The sequence below is a fragment of the Sus scrofa genome, chromosome 9 (genome assembly GCF_054392235.1).
Source record: "Sus scrofa isolate SSC_HxYL_T2T_F1_AM1 chromosome 9, Sscrofa_HxYL_maternal_Yorkshire_Landrace_v2.0, whole genome shotgun sequence".
In the NCBI taxonomy this organism is placed as follows: Eukaryota; Metazoa; Chordata; class Mammalia; order Artiodactyla; family Suidae; genus Sus; species Sus scrofa.
Genome location: NC_139391.1, coordinates 96,943,943 through 96,965,135, shown reverse-complemented (window position 1 = coordinate 96,965,135; position 21,193 = coordinate 96,943,943). Strand labels below are relative to the sequence as shown.

Sequence of the window (21,193 nt, the reverse complement as noted above, 5' to 3'; positions counted from 1 at the left end):
CCTGCAACTGGCCTTCCTTCAGGCCACATTCATTCCGGGTTCTGGGGCTGCACAGGGTGGGGGGGTCCAGGCCCTGGCGGGTTCATCAGTAGGTGGGCTTCGCAGAGGCTCCAGGCTGCCTAAGGAAGCAGGTGGAACTCTAGAAACTAGTGGAGTCTTGGCTTGTGCACATGTGTGCCAGTACCTCAGACAGAGTAGGTGCCCTTGCTCTCCAGAGTCAGGGAAGGGAGTCAGTGGCCCAAGTTGGATTCTAGACCTCTTTCCCCCATGGTCTTACCTACAATTGTGATGGTGGCCATAAAGTAGCCATATCTGTTAATCTTGCAGTTTTCAACAGGAATCTCCCTCAGCTCCAGGGGTTTGCCACCAGCGAGAACTGGAGAGTTTGAATAAGATTTTACATTAGTTGATGAGGATGTAAAAGAGATATATACATGATATAACCAAAAATCTAAACATCTGTCTACTTGTTCTTTAGAACAACATCAAGAATCTACACTATTAAATTGCCATGAAATTTGAACCACATTTGTAACAATTCATATGGATGTGAGTGCGATAAGGCATTATAGACTCGTTAAATTATGTGACTAAACACAATCCCATATCTTGTTCAAATACACATAGCAAATTAAAGGTAGAAGCCCTATTAAAGTATGTAAAACAGGAGTTCCCACTGTGGCCCAGGGGATTAAGGACACAACGTTGTCTCTTCGAGGATGTGGTTCGATCCCTGGCCTCATTCAGTGGGTTAAGGATCCAGCGTTACTGTGGCTGTGGTATAGGCTGCAGTTGCAGCTCCGATTTGACCCCTGGCCTGGGAACTTCCATGTGCCAGAAGTGCTGATGTAAAAAGAAAAAAATGTGTAAAACAACAATCATAATGAAATAAAGCAGGCCATAAGAGATAAAAATTGTGTTTTAAATTTAAAGGAAGGTATTCTGGGCTTATAGTCTAGGTTCGTTGTTTTTAGCTGTTTGAGACCAGGGGCCTATCATTTAACCTCTCTATGCCTCAATTTGCTTATCTGTAAGATAGGAATAATCATTAACTGACCTACTAGGGTTGAACTATGAAAGTTAAATCAGATAAGGTACATAAAATTTGCTTTTCATGCCTGCCACATAGGAAATACTTAATATCAGTTTCTTATCCTAATATGTATTTCTCTACATCTATTTAGACATAGATGTGCTGTAACATTTAAGATATGTAATTTCAAATGTTAACGTGGGTATGAGTAGATTAAGAAGCAAACAACATGAAAAAAAGTCAATTATTTCCCTCTTTGAATGTCTCACAGCTCCTAAGCTTCAATTCTAGAAATCTTAATTTTTTTAATTTTTATTTTTAGGGCTGCACCCATGGCATATGCAAGTTCCCAGGCTAGGGGTTGAATGGGAAATCCAGCTGCTGGCCTACACCACAGCCACAGCCGCAGCCACACAAGAGCCTAGCTGCATCTGAGACCTACACCACAGCCCATGGCAATGCCAGATCCTTAACCCACTGAGTAAGGCCAGGGATCAAACCTCATCCTCATGGATGCTAGTCAGATTCATTTCCACTGAGCCACGATGGGAGCCCCCAGAAAGTGACTTTAAATGCATTCTCCTTTCTTCCATATTCTAACTTCTAAAATGGTAAGAAAGTAGCTAAGGGAAATCAACATGTATGAAATGGAATCATGGCAGAGTCTTTACACAATCTCTTTAACTAAGGATCTAATAACACAACCCATGAGTTGTTTTCTAGCTGCTAAGGAACCTCAACCAACAAAAATTACCTGGTAAATACTTACACAAAGAAGGGGTGGTTTTTGGAGGTCTGGGTGAAGGTGAAGAACAAAGTCCAGGCACTGTAGCTTGCACAGTGAGGTTGAAGCTGAAGGTTCCATTGAGCACATAGGTATGGTTCATAATGGGATTGTTAGAAACAAACAGACCAGTATTATCCCCAAAATTCCACTTGTAGTAAATGGCAGACTCATTGAGGAAGTGGCTGGGATCATGAATCAGGACATTGAAGATAATGGGGAGGTCCTTGAGGAAGATTTCATCAGATGAATTTCGATTGTTCTTCTGGGACATAGTCACAAATATGGGAATCTGGTCTAAAAGAAAGAAAGAAGGCACAATTCCTTGATTTTATGTGGATGAATTCATTAATGCTTTTAGACTAGCCATTAAAATTAGGGATAATGCAGCATCATTTTCCCTTTCTTTATGCAAGCTGTCTAGAGTTTTCCCAGGATATTCTGGAAAACATAGATGGAAGACATTATGAAATATATAATCTTGGAGTTCCCATCGTGGCTCAGTGGTTAACGAATCTGACTAGGAACCTTGAGGTTGCAGGTTCGATCCCTGGCCTTGCTCAGTGGGTTAAGGATCCGGCGTTGCCATGAGCTGTGGTGTAGGTTGCAGACACGGCTCGGATCCTGTGTTGCAGTGGCTCTGGTGAAGGCCGGCAGCTGTAGCTCCAATTAGACCCCTAGCCTGGGAACCTCCATATGCCACGGGAGTGGCCCAAGAAATGGCAAAAAGATGAAAAAAAAAAAAAAAAGAAAAGAAAAGAAAAGAAAGAAATGCATAATCTCGAAAAGGAGTCCACATGAACTGTATCCTCACCTGGGATCCTTTGCTCTAGCTCTATCTTAACCCACTAACGTCACCAGGATTAAGTGCCTTGTTCTCAGTTAACTTGGAGTTCATACCACTCACCTGTTACCACATAGACATCTTTCACTTTTGCGATGGGAACATACGTCCGTCCGTGTCTTCTGTAGACAGTCACTTCCATGACTTGAGGCCCAAGAGTCACGTTGGCTGTGTTTATAGAAACACTCACTGAACACCGTCCCAATTTCTGGAAATACTGACCTTTGAGAGGATGAAAATTCTTAGTTATTGGCTACATTATATGCTCATTATTAGAAAGTTGATGTTTCTTAAAGAGTAGCAACTGCCATTTAAAGAGTGTTCTGGGAAAAAAAAAAAAAAAAAAGGAGGGGGATGATGTGGTCCTGGCTCCTTCAGAAAGGAAGATGGTGCTCATTTTTATGGAAAACCTAATGAAACAAACTCACAATGACATAAATTGTATATAGTTGGTTAAAATGAAAAGAGCTATTTAGTGGGATAATACAGTTAGCCCTCAGTTTACAAATAAATAATTTTTATAAGGACGTTATCTGGCACTTGAAATTTTTCCACACATAATATATTTTAAAAATTGGGGGGAGTTCCCATCGTGGCTTAGCAGTTAACAAACTCTACCAGCATCCATGAGGACTTGAGTTCAATCCTTGGCCTTGCTTAGTGGGTTAAGGATCTGGCGTTGCTGTGAGCTGTGGTGTAGGTCGCAGACACAGCTCGGATGCCATGTTGCTGTGGCTGTGGTGTAGGCCTGAGGTTACAGATCCAATTGGACCCATAGCCTGGGAAACTCCATATGCTGTGGGTGCGGCCTTAAAAAGGAAAAAAAAGTCTACAAATAATAAATGCTGGAGAGGGTGTGGAGAAAAGGGAACCCTCCCATGCTGTTGATGGGAATGTAAACTGGTACAACCACTATGGAGAACAGTATGTAGGTTCCTCAGAAAACTGAATATAGAATTACTATATGATCCAGCAAGCCAACTCCTGGGCTTATATCCAGACAGAACTGTAATTCAAAAAGATACATGCACCCTATGCTCATAGCAGCTCTATTCACAGTAGCTAAGACATGGAAACAACCAAAATGTCCACTGACAGAGGAAAGGATAAACAAGATGTGGTGTACATACATGTGTGTGTGTACACACACACACACAAAATGGAATACCACTCAGACATAAAAAATAATGAAATAATGCCATCTGCAGCAACATGGATGGACCTAGAGATTATTACACTAAGTGAAATGAGTCAGACAGAAAGATCACTTATATGTGGAATCTAAAATATAACAGAAATGAACTTATCTATGAAACAGACTCACAAACAGAGAACAGACTTGTAGTTGCTATAGTTGCTAAGGGGGAGGGAGATGGGGGAGGGATGGATTGGGAGTTTGGGACTAGCAGATGCAAATTATTGCATAGAGATTAGAAAAACTCCAAGGTTGAAATATACACCCCCAACACATATATCACTTTGCTGTACAGCAAAAATTAACAAATTGTAAATCAACTATATGTTGATAAAATAAATTAAAAAATGAATTGATGGGCATAACATTTGTTATGTATTTCATACTTTGTTCAACTGGGATGTGTTATGTTGTTTTAATTTGTAAATAAGTTAACTGAGAAAAGAAAAGCTCTCCGTAATTCATGAAAACAGACAAAATATTTAGAAATTTGGAATCTGCAGGACTGATAATGGGATTTGGAACACTCAGGTTCAGGTAGCACCTGGTGAGTCTTTTTTTTTTCCTTTTTGGTCTTTTTGTCTTTTTTTAGGGCATGGCATATGGAGGTTCCCAGGCTAGGCGTCCAATCAGAACTACAGCTACCAGCCTACGCCACAGCCACAGCAATGCAGGATCCGAGCTTCGTCTGTGACCTACACCACAGCTCACTGCAATACTGGATCCTTAACCCACTGATCAAGGCCAGGGATCAAACCTGCAACCTCATGATTCCTAGATGGATTAGTTTCCACAGCACTACAACAGGAACTCCTGGTGAGATTTTTAACTAAGAATTTAACTCCCAGTGTTGTAATACTATTTGCTAATAATATTTACTCCTCCTAAAAAGAATCACTTCATGAGTAATAAAGCAAAGTATATACCGTTAGTGATTTTAAAAAAGAGAGTAAACAGAAGAAAGGGTGGGGGAAAAACTGTAATTGCAATGTATACATCTAAGGATAACCTGACCCCCTTGCTGTACAGTGGGAAAATAAAATTAAAAAAAAAAGAGAGTAGGCTATGTCCAAGAAGAACAGTAATTATTTTTACACAATAGAATATTATGCAGTCATTAAAATAATTTATATAAAGAATTTTCATGATATAGTCTATGCTCATGATATTGAGCAAAAATGTGTATACATTATGATCTTAATCAAATAATACTATGAAAAAGAAGAAAGAAACACTAATAGGGAAAACACCATCAGGAGTTCCCTTGTGGTACAGCAGGTTAAGGACCTTGTGTTGTCACTGCAGCATCTTGGGTTGCTGCTGTGGCTCAGGTTCAACCCCTGGTCCAAGAACATCCACTTGCCACTGGCATGGTCAAAAAAAAAAAAAAAAAAAAAAAAGGAGAGAGAGAGAAGGAGAGAAAATATCACCATGTTAACAGTGATAATCTGATATAATTATGATGGCTGATTTTTCATTTGTGCTTTTCTGTATTTTTCAAATTTCCCACAAAGAGTATAAGTTTAATACTTAAAAAAATTTTTTTGTGTGTGTGTGTGTTTTTAGGGCCACACCCACACGGCATATGGAAATTCCCAGGCTAGGGGTTGAACTGGAGCTGCAGTTGCTGGCCTACAGCACAGCCACAGCAATGCTGGATCCTTAACTCACTGAGTGAGGCCAGGGATCAAACCTGGGTCCTCATGGATACTAGTCAGGTTCGTTATTGCTAATCCATGATGGGAACCCCTTAAAATTCTTTTAAAAACATCAAAAAATTAAAAAATAAATCAACAAATGCCCACCTATATGTCATTCAAATAAATAAATATTAACATATTTTACATTACTGTTTTAGACAGAAAAAAAATTGAGTGGTTTTGCTTTAAAAAAAGAAAGATTCATTTTTTTCTCTTTGTAATTATTTGACTTCTTAGAGATCTAGCAAGGCTAACCAAGATTTTATCCACTCCAGCTAAGGAAAGTTCACAGAGTAACTGCAGTTAAAACTCCCGGTGTTGTAATTCACAATTATAGAATAAGGAAAGAGAAAATTGTAAGGTTCAAGAAAAGATAAAGAAGTAGGTAAAGGGTTTCTTTTTTTTAAAGTCCAACCAAGTGTGTGGAATACGTAGACGAAATTCCGTTTCCAGGGGTGAGGGAAAGGCTTCCCGTCAGGGAACACGTTGTGATGGCCTTGGCTGGTGCCATCTCTCCAGTCATTGTCCTCTGTCCATGCTGTCCAGTTGTAAACATATGGGTCGGGGGATGGCCCAGAATCTAAACAGAGAAACAAGCCATGATTGTCACCTGGACTCAGAATGCTCAACACGCAACATTGAATTCAACACATTTTCTAAATTTTCTTAACTGGTTTAAATATGGTTGAACAACTAAAACCCTAAAATTCAGAATTCATCTAATGGTACCTTTATGATCTGTGCCTTTTTTTTTTTTTTTTTTGCCTACATGTTGTATTTCAAAGAGTGTTTTTTGTTTTTTTTTTTGTTTTTTTTTTTTTGCTTTTTTTTTTAGGGCTGCCCCCGTGGCATATGGAGGTTTCCAGGCTAGGGTTCTAATCGGAGCTGTAGCTATGCCAGAGCCAGAGCAACGTGGGATCCAAGCCATGTCTGCAACCTATATCACAGCTCATGGAAATGCTGCATCCTTAACCCACTGAGCAGGGCCAGAGGTTGAACCCTCAACCTCATGGTTACTAGTCAGATTTGTTTCCACTGTGCCACAAGGGGAACTCTCAAAGTTTTACATAAAGCAATTATTCAGGAAAATTTAGAGATATCACTTATTTATCTTCATATGGGGTCTCCAAGTCACAACCATATTCAAACCAAACTGGGGGATGCTTTATCTTTTTACTGTGATACACTCCATCCCCCACTCATTTGACGTTATGACTCTCCACTCCTAAAGCCTACAGCCTGTATCTCCTCCTGAGGGCATTCTCCTACATACCCACATTGTCACCATCCCTAACCACAATCTAAGCAAGGGTCGCACCTTCCATTTGGCTATTTTGTTTCTTCAAATTATTTAGAGAAAAAAGCTAACTAGCTACCTATCTGGAAGCAAATAGGAAAAACTTTCTTTTTGTTTTTGTTTTTTTAGGGCTGTATCTGCGGCATATGGAAGTGGCCAAGCTAGGGGCTGAAATCAAGCTACAGCTGCCGGCCTATGCCACAGCTTGTGGCAATGCTGGATCCTTAATTCACTGAGCAAAGCCATGTATACTAGTTGGATTCTTAAACCACTGAGCCACAACGGGAACTCCAACACTTTCCATTTTGTTTTATTTATTTATTTATTTAATTTTTGAGGGCCGTGCGTGTGACATATGGAGGGTTTCAGACTAGGAGTCAAATCAGAGCTATAGCTGCCAGCCTACACCACAGTAACACAGGATCCGAGCCACATCCTCGACCTGTACCATAGCTCATGGCAACGCCAGATCCCTAGCCCACTGAGTGAGGCCAGGGGTTGAACCTATAACCTCATGGTTTCTAGTCGGATTTGTTACTGCTGCGCCACGAGAGGAACACCAACATTTTTCATTTTAAACGACTCATGAGCAGTATCTTTTCATCTAGAACAATCCCCTCACCCTCTTTTTTTTAAAGTCGCTGACATTTATACAGAGCCTTTTTGTTTATCAATCCACTACAGCCATTATTTTTTTAATTTTCCCATACATGGCCACTAGGAGCCCCTCAAGCTGCCTTCTGCATCCCTATGACCTGTCCCCATTACTCCTTTGTTTTCTGCCACAAGATCTCCCTTGTTCAACAGGTACTTTTCCTGCCCCACACCTGGAATCAGTCATTTTTTCAAAGATTCCTAGTTTCTTTTAGCGGGGATACTTTGTAAAATTTTCATAAGTAACAAGGACTATCACATAATAATGCTCAGAGGGCAAGAGTGTCATTCAAAACATTCATAAGAAACAACTTTTATAGAAGAAAAGAAAAATTGCACAGATTATTAAATACAATACCTTTTTTTTTTTTGCTATTTCTTTGGGCCGCTCCCGCGGCATATGGAGGTTCCCAGGCTAGGGGTAGAATCAGAGCTGTAGCCGCCAGCCTACGCCAGAGCCACAGCAACGCAGGATCCGAGCTGCGTCTGCAACCTACACCACAGCTCACGGCAACGCTGGATCGTTATACCCACTGAGCAAGGGCAGGGACCGAACCCGCAACCTCATGGTTCCTAGTCAGATTCGTTAACCACTGCGCCACGACGGGAACTCCTAAATACAATACCTTTTAATTACCAGAAGTAATTATAGAAGTTCTGAATAAAATCATAGCTGTACTTATTAGCCTTGTTACTGACTAAAGAATCTCAATAATTAGCTGAGTTTTTAAGAATGAACAGTTCTAACAAGATAATTTCCTTTGATGTATTTGTAATCATGTGTGTTCCTTAACATGTACAAAGAACTTAATCTGCTTTAAAAGAAAAGCAAGGAGTTCCCACTGTGGCTCAGTGGTTAACGAATCTGACTAGGAACCATGAGGTTTCGGGTTCGATCCCTGGCCTCGCTCAGTGGGTTAAGGATCCAGCGTTGCCGTGAGCTGTGGTGTAGGTTGCAGACGCCGCTCAGATCTGGCATTGCTGTGGCTGTGGTGTAGGCCGGCGGCTACAGCTCTGATTAGACCCCTAGCCTGAGAACCTCCATATACCACGTGAGAGGCCCTAGAAGAGGCAAATAAATAAATAATTTTAAAAAAGCAAAGCAAAACCAAAATATACACATTTTAGTGTTTGTGCTAGCCACACAGCTTAAGAAATGTTTGTGAGCAGAAACTGACCTAATTGGATATTCTTTGAGTAGCCAGAAGAATTCCAAGTAATAAAACCAAAATTTGAGAATCCACAAGGTATTCTCTGGACAACCAGACACTATGAAAAAGCTGAGCCTGACATTGTAGATTTGAAGAGCGTTCCCAGCAGCAGAGAGCCACCAGTTGGCTGAAGGGGTTTGGCTGATGTTGTCGAGGAGACATACTCACCCTCCCTGTCATCCAACTTGAGGAGGGGGTGACAAGGGGCGATTGCAGCATCTCGCATTTACAGAAGTACCTGTGAGCATTAAGGTTTACGAGATGGGTCTCCAGGAGGTCAGAGAACTAGTTTCTTCCTGTGAGGGGAGTAACAGTCCTTACCATTTCTGCAGTTCTTCTCATAGACTATGTTGCCATTGGCATCTTCCTTTTGGCATCTGGGGAAAACCAGGTTCACGGCGAATGTTATGGTTGAGCCCACCAGTGCTGGTGAATCACTGGTCAGAACTGCCCGCACGCGGCCCCCTAGGGCATAGAAAAGGGGAATGAAATGATCGAACATCTCTTTTCCCTTTTACTGATAAATTTAAAAAGTAAAGCTAAATCTACCAATAAGGAAATGAGGATCCTTCTGCCAATTTACAATAAATTATTTGCAGGATTCCTAACTTTTCCTGTCAGAGTAGAACATTCTCAAAGATGAATAAACTACGACAGACCAGTGGAAGAATTCGCTAGCAGTTGCCATTGCGGCTCAGCTGGTTAAGAACCCAACATAGCCTCTGTGAAGATACAGGTTTAATCCCTGCTCTCACTCAGTGGGTTAAGGATCCAGCATTGCCACAGCTGTGGCATAGGTCCCAGATGTGGCTTGGATTCAGTGTTGCTGTGACTGTGGCGTAGGCCTCAGATGCAGGTCCAAGACAACCTTAGCCTGGGAACCTCCCTATGTTGCAGGTGTAGCAACAAAATTTTTAAAAAAATTCTCTAACCACAGAAATAACACTTAAAATAATAAAACATTTGTCTAACTAGACTGAGGAGATAAGCATTTTTTTTTCTATTTTTTTTGACTATCCCTGCAACATATGGAAGTTTCCCAGGCCAGGGACTGAACTTGTGCCACGGCCCTCACCCAAGCCACTGCAGTGACAACATTAGATCCTTAACCAGGTGTGCCACAAGGGAACTTCCAGGAGATAGGTTATTAAAGGTGTATGCAGCAACTTAAGCAATGATGGATCCTTAACCCATGGAGCGAGGCCAGAGGTCAAACCTGTATCCTCATGGATACGAACCTGCTGGACCACAACAGGAACTCCGGAAAAATTCGCTGACAATCCACATTTTTGAGACAGTCAAAAACTGCTCTGGAATCTTAGAACTTCTAAAGATGACATTCCCACATTAGTTATACAAATTTGAGGCAAATCTGCTTGCTCTCCAAAATATTCCAAGAGCTACCAATTTATAAATGTCTAAGAAGATTAAACTGTGTGTATGGTTTGGAAAGTAGCTTTTTTTTTGCTTTTTAGGGCCACACTTGCAGCATATGGAAGTTCTCAGGGTAGGGGTTGAATCAGCGCTACAGCTGCTGGCCTAAGCTGCAGAGCCACATCAACTCAGGATCTGAGCCTCATCTGTCACCTATATCATAGCTTAGGGCAACTCCAGATCCTTAACCCACTGAGCAAGGCCAGGGATTGAACCTGCATCCTCATGGATCTTAGTTGGGTTCATTAACTGCTGAGGGGTTAAGAGACCTCCTTGGAAAATGGCGTTGTTCAGAAAAAGAAAAAATTGCAAAGGGAGTTCCCTTGTGGCACAGCCAGTTAAGAATCTGATGTTGCCGCTGCAGCAATTTTGGTCACTAATGTGGTGAGGGTTCGATCTCTGGCCCCAGGAACTTCCACATGCTGCCATCAAAAAAAGAAAAAAGAAAAGACTGCTAAATCCATGTGCCTCCCACTACAGTACTGCCACTCACAAAAGCAACATGACATCACCCTCTGAGACTGTGGATCTCAGAGTCCAGAATCTATAAGACTAACTGACAGGAAATTACAATTGTTTGGATGGAATCTTCTGATTTACCTTTCCAAGAGTTTTTCCACCTTGAGTCTCCCCTCTTCCAAACTGGATAGAGTTTTTCATTCCAGTCATTCTCATCTGAAGACCAGCCGTTTAATTGGTTGTGCTCCCTCATATAACTGGAAGGTCTTTCATTGCTCAGCACATCCTGAAACCCTGTAACAACATTTGAAAGAACATATTTTTTGTCTACTCCATACCTCATTTAATATGACCTAACAATGGCTAGAGCAACTTTTTTCATTTAATCAGCTTGGAAGGCACATACATAATATTTCCAATATGTCAATCAGATAGAGAGTGCTTTTTAAAAAATGTGTACTGGAAATATCTTGCATACAAATAATCGGACCCTATCTCTTGATGCACTTTACATGAATCGAGGAAATTTTTTGAGTGTATTTCTTAGCCATCATTTGATTTCTCAAAACATGTCCTCTCAAGTATTTGGATTTGATATAGTATCATTAGGAAAATACTCATGTCAATGATCTTCAGACCAATTTTTGCATCTTTTCCCATCCTAAAATGTTTATTTGGCTAAAGGAATGCCAGGCTGAGGAATGCCTCCAGGATTACAAAGATGCATACTGGTACTGTAGGGCCCACTGTTGAACAATCTGATTTTTTTTTTTTCATCTTTTTAGGGCCACACCTATGGCATATGGAGGTTCCCAGGCTAGGGGTTGAATCAGAGCTGTAGCTGCCAGCCTACACCACAGCCATAGCAACACGGGATTCGAGCCATGTCTGCAACCTACACCACAGCTCATGGCAATGCCAGGTCCTTAACCCACTGAGTGAGGCCAGGGATTGAACCCCTGTCCTTGTGGATACTAGTCGGGTTCATTAACTACTGAGCCACGAAGAGAACTCCGAACAACCTAATTTTTTATGGCCCAGCATATGGTCTGTCTTGGTGAATGTTCCCTATGCACTTGGGTAGTCTATAGTTGTTGGGGATCATGTTTTTTCAATGTCACTTATGTCAAGCTGGTAGTTTTTGGCGACTTCTTGTTCCTACGGATTTTATGTCTGCTTGTTAGTTCCATTACTGAAAGAGGAATGTCAACACTTTTAATTGTAATTATGGATTTGCCAATTTTGTCTTTCAGTTGTCAGTATTTCCTTTATGTATTCTTAAGTTTTATTTTGAATTATTAAGTATTATTTATCATTAGGAATCGACTTTCTTTTTCTATGGTAATATTCCTTGTTCTGAAGAATACTTTGATATTAGTCCTTAGTATTTAACTGGTACATCTTTTCCCATTCTTTTACTTTCAACATATATATGTTTTTATATCTGAAGTGGGTTTCTTGTAGATAGCAAGCTGTTGGGTTTTTTAAAAATCTAGTGTAAGAGTTTCCATTGTGCAGTGGGTTAAGAATCTGACCACAGTGGCTTTGGTTGCTGCAGAGGTGGATTCAATCCCAAGCTCTGTGGAGTAGGTTAAAGAAAGAATCTGGTGTTGCTGCAGCTGTGGCACAGGTCACAGCTGTGGCTTGAATTCAGTCCTTAGCCTGGGGATTTCTATATGCTGAGGGTGTAGCCATAAAATTAAAAATCTAGCCTAGGGGTTCCCATCATGGCTCAGTGGAAACGAATCTGATTAGCATCCAAGAGGACACAGGTTTGATTCCTGGCCTTGCTCAGTGGGTTAAGGATCCAGCGTTGCCATGAGCTGTGGTGTAGGTCACAGACGTGGCTCAGATCTGGTGTTGCTGTGGCTGTGATGTAAGCCGGTAGCTACAGCTCTGATTTGACCCCTGTCCTGGGAACCTCCATATGCCGTGGGTGTGGCCCTTAAAAGAAAAAAAAAATCTAGTCTAATAATCTTCACCTGTTTTTTGGAGTGTTTAGGTAATTTACATTTAATGTAATCATCAATATTGTGGGATTTATCTACATGATGTTTTCTACTCATCCTATCTGTTCTTTATCCCTCTTTTTTCTTCTTATACCTTTTGGGATTGTTTTTGGATTCCATTTCATCTTCGTCATTGGCTTATTAGCTCTTTGTTTTGTTTTGAGTGGTTGTGCAAGGGTTTATAACATTCTAGTTCTTCTCAACATTTTTCCAATCTTCAAACACCATACGCAAAAATAAATTCAAAATGGATTAAAGACCTAAATGTAAGGCCAGATACTATAAAACTCTTAGTGGAAAAAATAGGCAAAAGACTCCTTGACATAAATCAGAGCCAACATCTTTTTGGAACCACCTCCTAGAGTAATGAAAATAAAAACAAAAATAAACAAACGGGACCTAGTTAAGCTTACAAACTTTTGCGGTGTTCCTGTAGTGGTTCAGCAGAAATGAATCTAACCAGTACCCATGAGGACACAGGTTTAATCCCTGGCCTTGCTCAGTGGGTTAAGGATCTGGCACTGCCATGAGCTACGGTGTAGGTCACAGATGTGGCTCCGATATGGCATTGCTGTGGCTGTGGCATAGGCCAGTGGAAACAACTCTGATTCAACCCCTAGCCTGGGAACCTCCATATGCCTCAGGTGTGGCCCTAAAAAGAAAAAAAAAAAAAAAAAAAACAAACAAACAAAAAAAACTTACAAACTTTTTCACAACCAAGGAAACCATAAAAAAATGAAAAGACAACCCACAGAATGGAATAATCTTTGCAAACAAAGTGACTGACAAGGGATTAATCTCAAAAATATACAAACATTTAATATAGCTTTTTATCAAAAAAACAAACAACTTGATCAAAAAATGGTCAGAAGATCTAAATAGACTTCTCCCAAGAACACAGACAAGTGGCCAAAAAGCACATAAAAAGATGCTCAACAGCACTACTTATTAGAGAAATGCAAATCAAAACTGCAATGAGGTATCACCTTACACCAGGCAGAACAGCCATCGAAGTGTCTACAAACAATAAATGCTGAAGAGGGTATAAGAAAAGGGAACCTTCCTATGCTGTTAATGGGAATGTTAACTTAGTACAACTACTATGGAGAACAGTATAGAGATTCCTTAAAAAATCAGTGGGTCTGGGTCAGGGATCTGGCGTTGCCGTGAGCTGTGGTGTAGGTCAGATGCTGCTCGGACCCCGAGTTGCTGTGGCTGTTGTGTAGGTCAGCAGTTGTAGCTCCGATTCAACCCCTAGCCTGGGACCTTCCATATGCTGTGGGTGCAGCCCTAAAAACAAAATAAAAAAAACCCACAAGCTAAACATAAAACTACTATATGATCCAGCAATCCCACTCCTAATATATATCTGTAGAAAACAATGATTTGAAAAGATATATACACCCCAGTGTTCACTGAAGCACTATTTACAGTATTAAAGACATGGATGCAGTCTAAATGTTCATCAACAGAAGAATGGATAAACAATATGTGGTACATATATACAATGGAATATTACTCAGCCATAAAAGAACAAAATAATGCCATTTGCAGCAACATGGATGGACCTAGAAATAAGTCAAAGACAAATCCATATGAGATCACTAATATGTGGATTCTAATAAAATGATACTTACAAAACAGAAACAGACTCAAGGATTTCAAAAACAAAATTGTGGTTACCAAAGGGGAAAAGAGGGCAGGAGGAGGGAAAACTTGGGAGCTTGGGTTTGACATATACACACTATTGTGTATAAAATAGATGGGTAACAAGCACCTACTGAATAGCACAGGGAATTCTACTCAATACCGTTTAATAATCTATATGAAAAAGAATCTGAAAAGGAATGGAAATATGTATCACAGATTTACTTTGCTACACAGCTGAAATTAAGTCACCTATACTCCAATAAAGTTAAAATTAAAAATTTTTTTCCAATCTCACATTGACGTCTTTTTGTCTTTTCTGACAAGTCTGGTGTTGACATTATCCTTTCTTTGTAGATTGTAGCAGGCAGCTTCTTGCCAGCATTCCTCCTCTTTCTCTTGTTGCAGTGTTTCTACCATAGTGATTCAAAATTCCAGGGGCTCACTTTTCCAGCTTTCCTTACAGTTTGGGGAAACAGATGATTAGGTCCTGGGACATGAAAGAAAGTCTGCTAAAGGCTTCTGGGAAGGCTTTTCCTCCTCTATTAAAAGAAATGTAAAATAAAAACTCTAGTTTTTCCTCCTGAGAATTGATTTTGGAAATGGTAGGATAATAGTACAATGTCTGGAGCTAGACAGCCATATTTAACCATGAGGACACAAATCTGAGGAAGCAAGCCAACCCACCAAAGGCATCACAAAGGAAGGATGAAAAGAAAGAGTCCTTGATGACGTTGTGTAGCTCTTGCTCTAGTCTACCTTTGGATAGACTGAGATACTAAATGTCTTGCTCAACCTATTTGAGTATTATTTTAATCACAGGCAAAAGTTCCATTGTCTGTAACCCTCAGCCAGTCCTTAATCATATACTACCATAAACTGTTCTCTCGTCTGGTCATATAGTCTTGGGTATTGTCTTGGCCATTGTTTCAAAGCCAGAAACACAGTCTCTTTGCTCTTTTTTTTTTTTTTTTTTTTCTCCCCAGGGCCGCACTCCCAACATATGGAGGTTCCCAGGCTAGGGGCTGAATCGGAGCTGGGGCTGCCAGCCTACACCACAGCTCACAGCAATGCTGGATCCTTAACCCACTGAGCAAGGCCAGGGATCGGACCCACATCCTCATGGATTCGAGTCAGGTTCATTAACAACTGAGCCATGACAGGAACCCCTTAAATCTTGGAAGAGGCTTTCCATAGGAGTGGTATTTAGTAAGTATTCACAGAAGCCATACTGAGTGGATGCCACTAAACTCTGCCTTGTATCCCTCCTTGCTGGTAGGAGGAGAGAGCAGGACTTAAATCCCTTCTTGTAGTGGAGGCAGATGATTGGGAAAGAACATTGAGCTGAGACTCACTGAACCAGCTACTCAACAGGCTATGTGATTTCAGGCCATGTTTCTTCTCTGGGCTCTCAAATCAGGCAAAACTCAGATGCCCTGTGATACTGTGAGACTGTTCCTATTGGAAACAGATACTAAGTGAGGGCAGGACAGGCATGTTTATCTATAAAGGTTTATAACTGGAAATTCAGTTGAATTGAGTCATAAAATGGTAGAATATTCAATATGGAAAGAACTAAGATTAGTTAGTTCAATTACAGATGAAGAAATTCAGGTCTAGAAAAGTAGTATGATCAGTCATCTTTAGTCAAGTGGAAATAAAGATTTGTATCTTTTGATTCCCAGGACCAGTTTTTTCTATTATTCTAAAGTCTTCCTCTCCCTCAGATCCTCAGTGAAAGTCAGTGTTTCCAGAAACATAATCCAAACACAGGCTTCTCCTCTGATTTTAAATGTCACAAGTCAAGGAAAAATATAAACCTAATAGGAAAGTGACAAGGAATAGACACATAGGTCCATACCACAGACTAGAGAACCCAGAAATCAAGTCACACAGATACGCCCTACTGAATTTTTTTTTTTTTTTTTTTTTTTTTGCTTTTAAGGGCTGCACCCATGGCATATGGAAATTCTCAGGCCAGGGGTTGAATCAGAGCTACAGCTGCTGGCCACAGCCACAGCAACGAGGGATCTGGGCCACATCTGTGACCTATACCACAGCTCACGGCAATGCCGGATCCTTAACCCACTCTGCTAGGTCAGGGATCAAACCTGAAACCTCACGGTTCCTAGTCAGATCCGTTTCTACTGCGCCACGATAGGAACTCCTGCCCTACAGATTTTTGATAAAAATGGAAAAATAATCCAATGAAGGAAAGATAGCCTTTCAACAAAGATTGTAAAAAAGTAAAAAGCATAGGAGAAAGTGTAAGGCTCTAAGTAGGCAAGAATTCTTAAATTAACATCAAAAACAATCTTTAACAGGAAGAGTTGATATACTGGACCTGAAGAGTATTAAAATTTTTTCCTCTCAAATACCATGTGAAGAAGATAAAAGGCCATTTGCAGACTAAGAGAAAATATTTGCAAACCACATTTCCAACAAAGAAATAGAATCTCCGGAGTTCCCATCGTGGCGCAGTGGTTAACGAATCCGACTAGGAACCATGAGGTTGCGGGTTCGGTCCCTGCCCTTGCTCAGTGGGTTAACGATCCGGCGTTGCCGTGAGCTGTGGTGTAGGTCGCAGACGCGGCTCGGATCCCGCGTTGCTGTGGCTCTGGCGTAGGCCGGTGGCTACAGCTCTGATTAGACCCCTAGCCTGGGAACCTCCATATGCCGTGGGAGCGGCCCAAGAAATAGCAACAACAGCAGCAACAACAACAAAAGACAAAAAAAAAAAAAAAAAAAAAAAAAAGAAATAGAATCTCCAAAATATAAAGGATTTTCAAAATGTTAAAAAAACAATCCAGGTAAAAGACATGAACAGACATTTCACAAATGAGGATGTACATATGGCAAATAAACACCTATCTGAAGGACTAAATTGAAAAATGATGACATCAGATGTAGGTAAGGACATAGAGAAAATGAATCACTCATACACTGCTGATGGGAATGGTACAGTCATTCTGGAAAACAGTTTGGCAGTTTCTTGTGAATCTCAAAATGCAATTACTATGCAACCAAGCAACTGTTCTCTTGGGCGTTTGTCCCAGAGAAATGGAAACTTAGGTTCACATAAAAACCTGTACTTGAACTTTCACAGCAGCTTTATCCATAGTAGTTCAAGCTGGAACAATGCAGAAATTTTTCATTGGTCGAATGTGGTTGATCCATGTAGTATGGAATACTAATCAATGATAAATAGGAACAAACTCTTCAATAAATCATGTTGAGTAAAAATAGCCAATCATCCCAAATTACATATGTATGATTCCATTTCTATCATTCTTGAAGTGACAAAATTATAAAATTGGAGAATGGATTAGAGATTGCCAGGGCCTGGGGGTGTGGTAGAGTGGGCAAAGGAAGTGGATTCAGATCTTTGTGGTGATGAGACTGTACTGTATTTGGACTCTGTTTATGTCAGTATCCTAGTTGCAACATTGTACTGAAGCTTTGTAAGATGTTACCACTGGGAGAAACTGAGTAAAGGGTACAATACAGTGGGATCGCTTTCCACTCTTCCTTGAAAGTGAATGTTTAAGTCTACGATGACCTCAAAATAAAAAGCTGAATTGAAAAACACAACACAGAGTTCTGCTCGTGGCTCAGGGGTAATGAACCCGACTAGTATCCATGAGGATGCAGGTTTGATCCCTGGCCTTGCTCAGTGGGTTAAGGATCCTGTGTTGCTGTGTCTGTGGCGTAGGCGAGCAGCTATAGCTCTGATATAATCTCTAACCTGGGAACGTCCATATGCACTGGGTACGGCCCTAAAAAAGATTAAAACACACACATGACAACAACAACAAAAACCCAATAGTAAGATTTTAAAAGAAAAAAAGAGGTTGGCGGGGGCAGGGGGAATAGATGTGAAGGTAAGTGGGATCACAACCCAGCACTACTGTGGCCATTCCCTCTACCCTTTGGATGCCAGAAAGGTAGTCGCTGGGCCATTAGTGAATTGCTTGTCAGTACCTTCTCCTTCCTCCCTTTTACCAGGGCTATGATGGAAAATGGCAAGGAAATCCCTTCATCCTCTTTTTTTCTGGTCAGGATGCTTAGTCTTAAGGCAAGGTGAAGCGGGCACAGCAGGTTTTGATGCACTGCTAATAGGTTGGGCTTCTGTTCTCAACTTCCCAGCCAAGCTCAGGCTGATCTGCTTCACTGAGCAGAGCCAGCAGGTGCTGGTAGACAGAAGGCTAGAATCAGGTGCAGGGGCTCCACACTGACTCTGCAGCTCTCTGTCCCTCCATCTCCCCAACTGTGGGCTCTGGGTGGGGGATCTGTCCGGGGGGGGTACACTGAGATAAGACAATTGCTACCAGGCACCACTCCTATTCCTAGCACTTGTTAGCTGATCTCACAGGAACGCTATGAGCCAGTTTTGCAAACAAAGACTGAAAGCTCTGGGGCGCTAGGCCACTCCCGGTCCAGCACCAGGGCTGGCAGGAAGGGCAGTGGTTGGCACAGAAGCTTCTTCCTCTTACTGCTGGACTGTCAGGAGCGAGTTTCCTGCTCTCTCTTGCAGCCCATGTCCCCTTATCTGGAACAGGGGCCAATGCTAGCCTCCTTTGGCTGTTGCCAGGCCTCTGGCGGCACGGTTACCCCTACATGTGCCAAATCCCAGGCAGCAGCTCTCCGGTCCCACCGGCGCAGTCCCTGCATGTCTGCATGTGGGCTCTCTGGTCAAGGTCGAGGGCCCCCTTCCTGTCCTGTGATAGTCACCGCAGACCGTGGGTGAGAGTCTCCCTGGGCCTAAGGTGCCCCAGCTTCTGGTCTAAGCACCTGCTGAAGAACTGTCCTCCCGCCACTCTCCTCCCCTCCACCCACCCTAGGTCCCCAGCCCGGCCCCCCTACTACCCGGGGCTCCAGGTGCCCCCAGCGCCCCCTCAACCCCGGGCCTCTTTCTCGCCCCTGGGAACCGGCCCAAGCTTGGGGTCCAGAAGCGGCTCTCTCCCTTCCTTCTCTCACTCCTCCACCCAGCAGCGCTCTGCAAGGGCCACCTGCGGTAGGCTTTTCTCTCCCTGTAGGAGCAGTGAGAGGGAGGTGTGCACGTGTGTTGGGGATTAGCTCAGAGCTGGGCCCAGGAGGTGAAAAACTAGAACTGGGTTTCTCATTTCCTTACCTGTGGAATAGTGTGTGAGGGCCATCTGCTCCACAAAGGTGGTTGTGGGGACCACAGAGTGATATAAGCCAAGCAGCTGGCATGGCCACTACACATGGTGGGCCTCTCAGTGGCTCAGCAACTCTGGCTTCCATCCCAATCACAAGAGGACATTGTAAGAGCCACAGGTGAGGCATATGGAGATTCCCAGGCTAGGGGTCGAATCAGAGCCACAGCTGCTGGCCTACATCACAGCCACAGCAACGTGGGATATGAGCCGTGTCTGCAAACTACACTGCAGCTCTGTGGCAATGCTGGATCAATTCACTGAGTTCTGAGGCTAGAGATCTAACCCACATCCTCATGGATACTAGTCGGGTTCGTTTCCACTGAGCCACAGTGGGAATTACCAAGAGGGGCTTTTTAGGCAAGGATGCTCCGACCCCACCTCCGATGATTCTGATCTTATTGACCTGTGCATGAACACTGTTAAAGTCTCTTAACTAGAAAAGAGACCCAGGGCTTCAGCTCTTCTCTCATAATCTCACTACAGCAGCAGCAAACCCCCACAGGCCTGTGAAACGTATCAGCAGGATGGGCACCAGCTTCTGGATTGGGATTATTAGAAAGCCTGTTTCCAGACTTTGGGACCTTTTATCTGAGGGCTCTACCCTGTTGGATAGAAACCAGACAAATTTTAGTGGGTAGCGAGTTGCTGTGTTCTCAGGCCAGGGACTGGGTCCTTCACAGCCCTATTCCCCCCACAGTCTCCAATAGAATGGGTGGCAATTTTGATGGGAAAAAGCTCCACCAGAGAGGGGCTGCATTGCATGTCTTTCCCTTCCAAGAGACTGGAGCAAAGAATGGAACTGAAACCATTTTGCCAGAGTTTCAACATCCCCAGTGGTTCCCAGGAGAAGAAACAAGTGAGCATAAATGCTTCCTCAAGTCCAACTTCTGGCTCAGTGTTACTTCAGACAAACCCATGACTTCAGCTAATAGCCAGAGAATGGATTAAACACAGAAATTGAGTTACTCACGTTTGGCGGCATCAAGTGGCAATATTGCAGCCAGAAGCAGAAATCCCAGAAAACAGTAGAGACATTCCATGCTGAATCTTCACAGACCCGGGAAATCAAGGTTTAACTTGTAACTCTTCTGGCTCCATCCACTAAGAACAGTGCTCTCCTGGCTTCTGCTGTGCCCTGTTCCTTGTTTTAATGAAATACTGGGCCTCGGGGCAGATCATGTGATGGTATTAAACAGCATTGCTTGATCTGCTCTCTGGAGTTCAACCACTTAGAACTCATGTGCTTCTGACTCATTCGCTCTTAGCATCTATTCACTTTTCAAATGCACACCATTTCAGTGTTGTGATTTCCTATTTCTACTTAAAGGACTTTCTGTCCTCTGGACCCTGTTTTGATATCCTTCCCCAAATTTCAATTACCAGTCTCATTGCTTATCAACTTGCTGCATATATTTCCTTTACTGATTCACTCACACAGATCATGTTGAGATGTCACAGTTATGCTTCTTTTGCTACAATTTAGATGATCTGTTCTTCCTAGTTGTAGCTAATGCTTGCACATTTCCTTCCCCCAAGAGGACACAAAGATGGGAAGAGACCTCGTACATCACTTGAAATTATGGATGATGTATACGGATAAAAACATATGTTGTACCAGAAGGTGTTTGAAACAGCTGCACAGCTTCTGGTAGTTTAGCAATTTACTCCAAAGTGCATTTTAGGATATCTGGGCAATTCCATGTAACTTTTGGCACAACCTGAATCACCCCCCCCCTTTTTTTTTTT

The 21,193-nt window shown here is 42.1% G+C and overlaps 1 protein-coding gene across 6 annotated transcripts in view; it reads right to left on the bottom strand.

Annotated features, from left to right (window-relative positions):
* Positions 1-20,574, bottom strand: part of GPNMB (glycoprotein nmb) — a 33,791-nt gene extending 13,217 nt beyond the window's left edge. For 2 of the 6 annotated variants that reach the window (XR_014814216.1, XM_021101920.2), the window contains exons 1-7: positions 20,418-20,567; positions 10,753-10,905; positions 9,040-9,183; positions 5,972-6,136; positions 2,725-2,883; positions 1,803-2,114; positions 278-376 (exon numbers count right to left, since the gene is read on the bottom strand). Coding sequence is in view for 5 of the 6 variants with exons in the window: in XM_021101920.2 (XP_020957579.2) it covers positions 278-376; positions 1,803-2,114; positions 2,725-2,883; positions 5,972-6,136; positions 9,040-9,183; positions 10,753-10,905; positions 20,418-20,487 (1,102 nt within the window). In the remaining variant the exon portion in view is untranslated. 6 annotated transcript variants of the gene reach the window in all.
* Positions 20,575-21,193: the final 619 nt, after the last annotated feature.